This window comes from Teleopsis dalmanni, chromosome 1, assembly GCF_002237135.1.
Source record: "Teleopsis dalmanni isolate 2A chromosome 1, ASM223713v2, whole genome shotgun sequence".
NCBI lineage: Eukaryota > Metazoa > Arthropoda > Insecta > Diptera > Diopsidae > Teleopsis > Teleopsis dalmanni.
In genome coordinates this window covers 90,856,706-90,868,945 of record NC_051846.1, presented here as the reverse complement: position 1 = coordinate 90,868,945, position 12,240 = coordinate 90,856,706, and the positions used below count along the sequence as shown (strand labels likewise).

Below are 12,240 nucleotides of genomic sequence, written 5' to 3'. Positions count from 1 at the left end.
ATTCAAAAGCTTAATATTCAAGTAAAGTTACTCTGATAATACACATAACTTATAAATTATCATTGAATTAATAATCGTTGAAATATTTCCAATATATTATAAAAATACCAAGACGAATTGGAATCAACAATTTGGAACAATAACTTCTGTTCAAAAAGTACTAGGATTTTGTAAATAAAACACAAATTTAAATTTTATTCCAACTTTATTTTATCTTCTTCAAAATTTGCTCCTTCTGAAGCGACACACATATGCTAACGCTTAATCCAATCTTCCATACACTTTTCGTAGGCCCATGAAGGTATGGCTTTTAGTTCCTTCGGCGAATTCTCTTTCACCGATTCAATCGACTCAAAACGTTTACCAGGAAAGGGGCAATTTGAGTTTCGGGAACAGGAAAAAGTCGCACGGCGCCAGATCTCGCGAATATGGTGAATGAGCGATGACAGTGGTGTCGTGTTTGGTCAAAAAATCGCGTACAACAAGAATTTTCCATAATAAAAATCGCTAAATGCACTTGAGGTAGTCTCACATTAACATCTGCTGTAAACAAACCAATTGACAGATGGCGCTCAAAAAATAAAAAAAAATTTTTTGAAAAAGGTTTATTACTTAAGGAGTAGTTACCAAAAAACAAAATTCGGATACTTTTTGAGCAGAAGGTATACCCGCAGCCAAATGTATAAATTGAAATGATGAAAGGCGAAATCTTTTACGATTATCAACATAAAAGATTTTATAAAGACTTTATCTATCTTTTTCTGAGAGACCAGTTCTCTATTAACACGCAAATGCTACTGGAGAAAAGACACTTGATCGATTATCACTAATTGAGACTAAGAAAATATATATTGTAGTTTACATAGCCTTGAGGTTGGTTGTCCAGTCAACTACTTTTTTTATTGCTTTGGATCAGATGAAGTAATAAAAACATTGCTTATTTATGTTGGCAGCAGAAATAAAAGACTTCTATTACTATCTCGTTAGGTGGCGCTGTAAAATCATTAAATGGCTCGATAATTCAAGGGATCGTTCTTGTTCATTATATGCAAAGCAAATAACAGCTTAATTGATTATTAACAAAATTATATTTATTTATAAATTCATCTATTTGTATTTCATCTATTTGTATTTTAAAGACATTTGTTTAAGTTCCGTCTTATAGAAATTAGAATAAATATAAAAAAATAAGTGGATATATACACTTAAATTGAATAATAAGCATTTGCATGGATTTTCTGAACAATTAAAGTAATCAGTCCTTGGTAATTGGATCTACATCGAAACGAAGGGATCGAAACAATTATTCACAGCTAACCGTCGGCCGTTTTCAACTCACTATGAATGGGATTAATAATTAAGCATAAATAACAATATAAACTGCAAAATTTTATTTATTGAATTTCAATAAGCATTTAATATTGTAATTTGTTAAGATTCCAATGAACTGAATTATTCTGGCTACAGTCATTGCCTTCACTCCAATATTTGTTATGAGCTAAACGTCATTTGATTATAATACTTCAAATTTTTTTTACAATAATTTTTCCATTTTCCATTTTCATTATTGAGACAGCATTAACAAAATAATACTTTTTATATAAATAAATAATAATAAGCAAAACAATATTATTTATTATTGGGAGTAAAATATATAATTTAAAACTTATTTTAATTAAAAAGTTCAAGGAATGTATGTGTAAATTTTAATACTATTATTATAATTGTGCCATTATTTTATTGTAGTCAGAGTGTAAGAAATTGCACTTTATTTTTAAAGTTCTTTTTTTATTCCTCTATGCATTAACAATCATTAAACATTAATATTATTTTATGCAATGAGCAAATTTTCTAAATACTTTAATTGTACAGAATAAAGTGGTTTGTGTATATAATAAACAAATTGACAATATGGCGAATTCAAGAAAATCGTAAATAATACGGTCTTTAATTTGTGTGGAGAGCGTATTGTGTTTTAGTTGAAATTTTTGATTCATTTTTTATTTCATTGGATTCTACATTTATTTGTTATAAATAAATACTATGTTAAGACATAAGCAATTTTCGCATAGCGAGTTTGTGTTAACACTTTCACTTTCAAAATTTTATGAACGGCAAAATAATAGAACAAACTAAAAGCCATTTGTTTTTCGACAAGATTCGCCGCTATATTTTCTTATTCCTTAAAATGAAATTCCCTTACGTTTGTTCTAATATATAACAAAATTTTTGCTTGTTTCTTGAGTAATTTAATTAATTTATTAAAGAAAATAGATTTCATATAATAAATTGTTAATTCATTCGCATATACATTTTTGTTTAAAATTTGTATTTGCTTGAAGTTTGCTTCAAGCAAACTTTTTATTCTTTCTTTTAGTTTCAAGTTAATTCCCTTTTTAACATTTACTAATCGAACAGACTTGCAATTAATATTGTTTCATTGTGAATTACGAAAACTGATTTATTCGATACACAAACCATTTCTGACACTGTTCTGTAAAGGTATTAATCAAAGAATACCTTACAAGAACGGCAACTCCATTGTGAACTAAAATTTGTTTTTTCGCACAACAACAATTTGCCGTAGAGCTCTTGAAAGTGTTAGTGAAAAGTGCACTAACACCAGCTGAAATCCCTGAAATTTTTCACCTTTTCACCTTTTTCCGATGCTTCGAGTACTTTTGAGAACGAAATATTTCAAAAAGTTTACCATGAAGAGTGTAAGAAAGAGTGTGGTTTTGTTTTTTGGTTTTGATTTTTTGAGAGTAATATAAAATTTCGTTGCGCCAAATCATACAAAATTTACTGCGCAAATATTTAACAAAAAGTAGTTAAAATTTTGCAAACACTTTAATAGCAGTTACCAAAAAGTAGGTATAGCACAATTTTTATACCAAAAATTAAAAAATATACGTCCATATGTTTGCTGTCAAAACTGCAAAACAGACAGTATTTTAACTTTTTTTATAAGGGTACGCATGTATTTCCTGTTAAAATTTTTTAATAGGGTTCTAAATACACCTGACTATAAGCAAAAGCTCTTGCGTGTAACGCATTCATAAGCTTAGTTTTCCACATGATATTCAGTTGATTTTTACATATAAATTAAGTTTTTACTTTAATAATTTTTTGCTTTTAGTTTATGTATATTTAAATTTGCAATTAATTTTTAAAAGTATTGTAATTATTATTCTGTTAATTTTGTATTTGTAAAAATCTGTAAAAAATTATAACCAATATATAATAGTGGATATGCCTCTTGGGGAACCGACATATAAACTCGGTAACGCACCTTTATGCATACCTCTTGGGTGGTGTGGAAAATGCATACCAAATCTTGAACTTTGGTCGAATAAACTACATAGCTAAATAAACTAAATGTAGAAATAGGAAAATACAAGGAATGTAAAAAATTTGTTATAGTTCTTTTTTTAAATTTTCACATAATAATGATGAAAGAAAATTAATTTTCATTTAATTTCTATGCATATTTCTAATAAAACAGTTTAACGAAAGTATTTTACTATTTATTTTAAAATATTAGTAAGTGTGTATTTTATGTTCACATTGAGATTAAAATATTTAAAACATAAACATAAGGCGCTACATGTTAATGATCATATCATGAACCCTAATAAATTTATGTTTTTAAGATCATTTAAATTCTGAAGAAAATATTCATATATTCTTTACATAAACAACACAAAAAAAAATAAGTATGTTTTTAATTTTTATATTATGTAAATATTTATAATATTCATTAAACAGATGAACTAAAAATGTATAGCATATATCTCGTTTAAATCTTGCATTAATTCTGGTAAATAATCAAGTCTATTTCATTTCATAACAATAATAAATTATGTAAACAACTTGTACTTCTTTTAATTAAACTTAGCTAATATTTTTAAATACTTTAGTATTTATATATAAATATATTTTATAATCATAATATAAAATTAAAATTTTTCAATATTAAAATTTAAAAATTGTTAAATTTTATATAAAAATATATCTTCATAAGAAAAACTCTTAAATCCGACAATGAATGCGCATGCACCCACTCTTATCAATAGATTTTTCGCTACTGATCACACACTAATGTACGTAAATTAATAATAAGTATTATTCACCACATACATTTAGAGCGGATGCGCGCACATCCTCCCTTATCAACAGATTTATTGTTACTAATCAATTAGAAATGCATGCAAGGCAATAATACGTACCACACATTTAAAGAGAATGCGCGTACACCCTTCCTCATCAACATATTTTTTGGCACTAAATTTAAAAATTAAGTCTTCGGAGAGAAACACAATTTATCATGGATCACTTAAGTGCTGCCGTATAAAAAAGTGAATTGGTAGTAGCTTCAATCTTTGTTATTAATTTCACATCAAAACGGTATTTAATGCTATTATATCAAAATTGTTTTTGAAATAATGTTTTGCACGCTCAAAAAATATATAAGAAAATATAACTCACTAAATAAGAAATATTCAAAACTGTTTGTTTTTATTTAATTAAAAAATTTGCTTCTACAAAAGTTTGTTGCCGAACGTAATAAATTAAAATACTATAAAATTGATATGAAAATAGCAACAAAAATTAATTCACTGAATATATATTACATTATTAAACAAACTAAACTGATTTAAATTAATTGATTCAAATTATTATATATTAATTTATAAATTTATTTATCATATATTACTTGTTACAATATATATTTTGTTTACGTAATGTAATATTATTAACCAAATAAGGAAGCATAAGTTTTTTATATTACTAAAAAGTTAACATATGATTAACAAGTAGCAGCAAATTATTATACTGCAACCCCAAAAAGAGAGCAATTTGATGTTATCGTGGTAAGATCACATGTATTTAATACGTGTGCCGAAATGTTATAAAAAATAAGTTTTCAAAAACAATTTCAAATGCACTCTCACGAAGTGGGCGGAGTTTCCGTTCTTGTAAAGATATTCTTTGGTATTAATACATGTATACATGAGTAAAACGGCCTGTATGGTAATTCAACAAAAGGACAAATTTTTGCTTTTAAAAGAAACGTTCGTTAACTAATTGTACCACTTGTTTCTATTTTACTCAAATTGTCTTTTCAATCTTAACTTTAAAATCCTTGTGTGATTTAATTAAAAACTTATTTAATTTTATAATACGTTCAATAGGTATTTTCTTTTGTATGTCGCAAAAAAACGAATAAAATAAACAACACTACTTTCAATGGCAACTTTGTAATATTTTTTTTACGTGATTAGAATAAATTGTGAATTTTCATGCATTTTAACAGTAAAATAATAAATACAAAAAGTAACGTATGTGTTACGAACAATGACGACACGAAATACGAAGAATTAACGAAATCATTCATTAACAGTTAACTGGAAATTTCGTAAAACTTCTAAGAATAGTTCACAATATATGAATTTTTAGTCTTAGCAACCATGCGATTTGAGCTGCTTATTAGTTAAGCGATTTCAAAAAGGTTGGACTTAATAAGCCAGCAATGTTGTTGTTTTATATGTTATTTTTCAAATAAGCAGTTGTTCTTTTGTGATATGTTCAGTGGCGTAACTACAGGGAAGCAACTGGAAGCAACGCTTTCGGGCCCCCGAATTTAGGGGGCCCCACTATAAATTTTTTTATTCATTGTATTTATTTTTAATAAATTCTCAAAAGTGGGACGAAACGTTTTTTGTTGGGACGAATAACTTCATATTGCATTTTATAAAAGATACGTAAATTTTAAATTTAAAGTACATAATATGTATGTACTTCAAATAAAATATTAAACCTATTTATAAAATAAAAAAGTTTTTCTAAGAAAAATATGTGTCTTAATCGAGAGACTTATATGGAAGCTATATTTAGATTTAAACCCATTTGAAAATAATTTTGTACGTTGTCTTTTGCAAATATCAGTACTGTATACACCAAATTCCATTTGAATACCTTTATTAAAAACGGAGAAACCTCATATCCGATTGTTAAGTTTATATCACAGCTACAAGAAATAGACGTCCAATTTCAATCAAATCAAATGGTGAAAAGGGTCGGCTCCCGAAAAGTATGTGTGTAAAGTTTCATTCGAAGAGTTCAAAAGCTGAGAGAGTAGTTTGAACTGAAAAAGTATATATATATTGTACTGATATATACTTAATGGTATTTCCGACGTTTCCTTTAATGCGTTACAAAAATCTTGACAAACCTTATATATCCTTTTCACATTTTTTCGTGTAAATAGTATAAAAAGAGGGGCCCCTTAGTATGTTGGTAGGGGCCCCTTAGTTAGAATTTGCTTACAGGCCTAAAAAATGTAGTTACGCCACTGGATATGTTACATAAGAAGAGGCCTAATATTGAATTTTGTATAAATATCAAATCGCATGGTTGCCAAAACTAAAAATTCCTATATTGTGAACTATTCTTAGAAGTACATACGAAATTTCCAGTTAACTGTTAACGAATGATTTCGTTAATTCTTCGTATTTTGTGTCGTCATTGTTCGTAACACATACGTTACTTTTTCTATTTATTATTTTACTATTAAAGGGAATGAAAATTAATATAAAAAAAAAAAAATTCTTACCAATAATTACAAAGAAAAGGCCTATTAATATTTTCTTATATGACAAATTTGTTAACAATAAAGTCTTTAAGTAGTTCATAATTTTATTTAGTTTATTGTGAATGTTCATGAATGTTTTGTAATAGAACATAAGAAGAAGAAATGATCAAATAATCGTATTCTGTCAACTATTCGCGCTTTTCAAGTTGTTAATAATGTACTTGTTTTAAAGATTACCGCCATCGGACGCTCCAGAAATTAGCAAAACGTAAGTTTGTAAATTTATTATTATATATTACCATGTATTGATCAATAATATTTTCGAGCAAAAAGTTGATCATGCAATTTTTTTGTGTACTTGGATTTTGTTTTCATTTTGGCATGATTTTGTGAGGCGTCTAAGTATCCTTCACTAGTGTTGTGTCAGGTTTTGAAAGTGCCTTCACTGAAATATTTGATTTTTTAGCTTTTGCCTTCCTTCGTGCACCTAAATATTAAAAATTAGGCTACTTTTAATTTTGTTTAATATAATTTGTAATTAAAAAATAAAATTTGAGAAAAAGAGAGAGATAGCATCATACTGGCTTACATTTGTCGGTAGAAAACAAAAGAACGCAAATTTATTTTGTCTTCTACCAAATAATAGGTCTGTTCCACGAGCTACTCGTAGTAACTTTAGTACTCGTAGCACTGTTTATACTCAACTGCGTTCCAATAGGAAATTTTCGAGTAAATGAGAGCATCTGAGAGAGCGTATCATTCTTATCGAAAATTAAAAAAGCGCCACAGACTTGTGAATCAGCTGTTTTGGTTTGAATTTAAATTTATGTATTGTTTAATTGTGCGGCAGTGGTTGTTCTCACTAATTTTACACAAAGCTGTTCCATGAAAAAATGAGTAAAAAGCGTAATTTGTCACTTATTTGTGTTACGCTCTCAGTTTGAACTTGTGTTTTACTTGAGTATTACAACGAGAAGCTCGTAGAACAGACCTAATGTAAAAATATACTATACTCCCGCGTGATTTCAAAAAAGTGTGCATTCGACTTTGCGCTTTTTATTTTAATTACCTGCGCCAGTTGCCTTTCGATGTGCTTCTGTATTTTTGAAATAAGTAGCGTTTTCTTTCTTCTTATTTAGCTTCATAGCTGTTTTCAGAATTTTATCCTGGAAACGCTCTGGTAGGGGAAGTTTTTCGCCGGATAAAGCTACTTTGCAATTTGGCTCGACTTCCCTTAAAATTTTATGTACAACTTTGAATATTAGGTTAAACTGTCCAGTAGATGTATTGGGATTGTCTTTTGAGTCGACAACAATTTTAATTAGATCCTTCTGAACACGTGGGCACAGCTTTGCTGTTACTGAAGTAGAATGACACAAATCTGGGGTGGAATTAATTTCTATTAAAATTGGGTTGAATTCTTCATCCAACATAAAATCACAACCATACATTTCAAAACTATTTTTAACGAACTTTGTATCTTCGAAACTCGCCAATACAACCGCAATTAAGTTCTGTATAAAGCCGGGGTATATTATCTTGTTCCATACATTTTGTCCACCGGGCAACCGTCGAAGATACTCTTTAAATTGTGCAGAGTGCCACATGTTATGAATTGGTAGGTTTTTACTTCGATATGCATCGTTTTTATACTTCTTCTGCACACAGTTGTTGGTCAAATGTATGGCTTCTCGTAAGTCCGTCATGTTGAATTCCTGTGAGCTAAATCTCAGATAGCAGTCGTTGTATAGCCAAATGCTTACGTGCTCACTTGCAACAGTTAGGAGCATGTAAGCGCGTATATCGAACTTAGTTTTATATATTAGTAAAGGTCGCTCTAGAAAATATGATGAAAAAAAATAAAAATCTTAGTAGGATTAAATTACTATGAGAGGTTACTCACCAATATATTTTTGTACAATGTAACTCCCATTCATATTTTTACTTGCATGGTCTAGTATTTCGTTTAGAAATTTTTTTACAACAATGCCTATACCACGGCACTGATAACCTGGCTTTAAAATCCAAAGGTTTCGAAAACCTTCCCAATTAAGGCCTAGTTGCTTCTTTTCAAGTTTCTTGATCATATGCATTCCGCATTCAACTTCACCAACAAGGTTGTCGTGGTTTGTGGTTAGCCATGCCTTTCTGTATATAATGCTATTAGATTTTATTATGAAGTTTCTCATGGCTATTTTCTCCTCGTCATTTTTTGTAGGTATGATGTCCAAGTTTTTATTCTCCAATTCATCAAGTTGGTTTTGAATGTTTTTGAGTGCAAACGCAATCAAATCCATTGATACGGTGCCGTTTTTTTGATCGATATTCAAATTAGGATCTTCAATATTTTCCCATAAATATCGGATCAGGCTGCGACATTGTGTGTTGTTGTAGTCTTCTACAAACGATAAACGTTCTTCAACTCTACCACCAAGTCTGTAGAAGCGCGGATATTTCATTGTACACATCGAATCTCGTCTGTACCACACCTCAAGTTCAGAACATCCAATAAGTCCGATTTTTGTTGAAAAATCGACTTTCAAACCACGACGTATACGATTTCTAAGTGGAAATATATCTCCGCACATATCTTGCATACCTTTAGGTTGCCATATAAAGAATGCGGGGTAACGCGCTAAAAGTTTTGATATCATGACTATTTCATAATCATTTCCAGGTCGTGCGTGACGCATTAAGGAGTCCTCAGGCAATGTTTGTAGATATGAGTACCGATTCGGTGGCAATTTCTCTAACCAACCACGGTCATATAATTCTTGTCTTATTATGTTATAGGAACCGTAGACTATAAAGATCCTTTTATTCCTATATGCATCTTGAACTTTCGATTGGTATACGCTTGATAGCATACGGACCTCAATTTTAGTGGTTGGTAGTCGAGTATGCACACCTAGCTTGGTCACATTTCTTTTAACATTATAAATATTAGCTACACTCAGCTTATCCTTAACAGTTTCTTTTTTAGATATCGAGAAGCTTGTGGAGAGTTCTATTATTTCAGCATCTAAATTTTGTACCAAAGTTCGTATTTTTGAAATAGGATTCTTGTACTTAATTTTGGATGTTGATAATGCCATTTTTCGTATCCAAAAACCTCTAAACTTTATGAAATAATTTTAAAATACCAAAAAGTGTGAGCAAACCATTAATACGAATTTGTCAAAACTACGAACAAAAAAATATATCTGAAGTTTAAAAATATCTAGATATATAACAGAAATTTTCTATTTGATAAAACAAATCATGGCTTGCTTTCTGTACTAGAATAACGTAGTCATATGGTTTTTTCAGTAGAAATTTTGAATCAATTCGGCAAGGTGCAATAATTTTATTTTAAATATATTTAGTTCTGTTTTCTTTATTTATTATTATAATTGTTTATTATTATAATTGTATAAATATATACAAAACGAAATAGGATCGAACAGTCTTACGTGCACTACACAAAACATATTCGGTTATCAAGTAACCATACATATGATTTTATTTATTGTGAATGGCTACATGAACTGTCAAAAAATGTAAACATAAGAAATACAAAAATGGTATAAGGAAGTTACCGCCGCAAAAGAACAGTTGGTAGAATTTGTTGTTTTTAGCAAATATAATTTATTAATAAATGCTTTGGATTTTTATTAATTGAATATTTCTGTGTTGTGTGTAATACGCAATGGAGGAGAATTCTAAAACTTCAGAAACTACGCAAAAGAAAATAGTTTTAACACTTATAAGTGGTACCGGCTTTGTTTTCAATCATAATGGTAAGAACATAAACGTTTCTTGTAGGAATTATTGTATGTAATTTGGGCATTATATTAATATTTTTTATAGTATATACTGTCAGATGTATTTTGTAACGTTATACATACATAGTTGTATTGAATAAGGCCAACTGGCGTCCCTTTTCTTAAACTGCATGCCTTATTCCGTTAATCGAAAAAGCACGCCGGCTGGCCTGTTACAACCATTTTAAGTTATGGACGTTGCTGATTTTGGCAGTTTGTGCGCAGCTCCACAGTAAAAAAATGTCAAATTAAAACTGTAATTTTAGTTTTTTTAAAAAGAGAGTAGCTAAGTAAGTGAAATATGTATGTGTTCATTATAAAATTTTTTATATATAATTTTGTTTTGAGATCGGGTAACTGTTCCGTTAAATATTATACATGAACAAAAAAATTACTTTACTCAATTTTGTAAGATATAGTTTTATAACTGCTATAGTTTAACACTTTAATATTTTAAATCGTTTATTATTTTTCTACAGATTATGTTACACTTCGAAAGAAATATCGTATAATTGGAGCAAGAAGAGAAGCTTGCTTTGCTCGAAAAGTGTTGGCGTCACGTTTTAGTAAGAAAAACTAAAATTTTATTTAAAAAATTTTAACACATTTTCTTTCAAAATCTAGGTATTCCTGTGCGATTGACGCCGCTAGAAACACGTTTGTTGTTGGAGCGGGACATTGCTGTACTAGTATCTAAAAAAGAAAGACTTTTGGGAGAACCCTCAGTTGCTGAGCAAGAGGCCTTTAAAGACCGTTCCACGCAGCAATTAAAAGCATGCAATGAAATGAATGTCGCAGAAAAAACAGTGGATAGAGAATTATCAGTTCCAAGAAAACATTTGGGCAAAAGAAAACATTCCTCTGCGACCGTTATAACACCATTACCTAATATTGAAGGTAAAATTCTTAACAAAAATATCATACATAAAAAGTTATTAACAATTTTCTATATGTGCAGAAATAAATAAAATGATAACGGAAAATGTGAATAATACGGAAAGTAGTTTTGCACTGAATGAAAAAAGTTTATACGTTTTTTTTAATGGATTCCCCCTGCCACATAGTAAGACTCACTTTCTACAAATAAATTATTTTTAACTACGTTTTTTTTAGAAGCTAAAATTGTGAGTGTTAAAGACAACAACTCTTTTCAATACCGAGTATTTAGGGATTTATGGATGCGTGGTTATTATATAACTTGTGGCGATGTGTATGGAGGGGATTTTATTATTTATAATGGAGATCCTGAGCGATATCATTCTTCTCATATTATTAATTTGTTACCAGATGGTAAATTGCATTATTATGAAATGATGACTATGTCACGAATGGCGACGGCTGTAAGAAAAAATAGTGTCGTTGCGTATCTAATACAAAAAGATGAAAACCAAACTACTGAACTAAAGTACTACACATTTAAATGGAACAAGCAGTTTTATGATTCATTTAAAGAAGATAAAACTGAATCTTCCACTGAAAATGAATCGTCCACTGAAAATGAATCGTCCACTGAAAATGAATCCTCTACTGAAAATGAATCTACCGAAAATGAAGTGTCCACTGAAAATAAATCTTCTACTGAAAATTAATACATATTCTAAGACTTGAAGGAATGTTACGAGGAAGGAGATGTTGCCTCCGATGCAATGTAATGGTTAACTGAAGACAGCAAATCAACTTAAACAGTAATAAATCAGTTTTGATGATGAATATTTCAACTCATAGATTATGTTATACGCACGGGACTCATTCGCATATATAAGACAACGAATTTGGGATATAACAGCTTCAATTATAAAACACATATATGAATATGTAATTGTATTCAACACATATTTCACA

At 29.4% G+C, this 12,240-nt stretch overlaps 2 protein-coding genes across 2 annotated transcripts; one reads left to right on the top strand and one right to left on the bottom strand.

Annotated features, from left to right (window-relative positions):
• Positions 1-6,774: 6,774 nt before the first annotated feature.
• LOC119672960 (tubulin glycylase 3B-like) lies at positions 6,775-9,787 on the bottom strand. The gene is made up of 3 exons (XM_038084146.1): positions 8,499-9,787; positions 7,665-8,432; positions 6,775-7,082 (listed from the first exon to the last, which is right to left on the bottom strand). The coding sequence occupies exons 1-3, from the start codon at positions 9,688-9,690 to the stop codon at positions 6,994-6,996; spliced, it is 2,049 nt and encodes a 682-aa protein (XP_037940074.1). The 5' UTR covers positions 9,691-9,787; the 3' UTR covers positions 6,775-6,993.
• Positions 9,788-9,998: 211 nt separating this feature from the next.
• Positions 9,999-12,234, top strand: LOC119673369 (tRNA-splicing endonuclease subunit Sen34-like). Its single transcript, XM_038084632.1, has 5 exons — positions 9,999-10,374; positions 10,878-10,964; positions 11,023-11,295; positions 11,357-11,461; positions 11,512-12,234. The coding sequence occupies exons 1-5, from the start codon at positions 10,284-10,286 to the stop codon at positions 11,985-11,987; spliced, it is 1,032 nt and encodes a 343-aa protein (XP_037940560.1). The 5' UTR covers positions 9,999-10,283; the 3' UTR covers positions 11,988-12,234.
• The last annotated feature ends 6 nt before the right edge of the window (positions 12,235-12,240 follow it).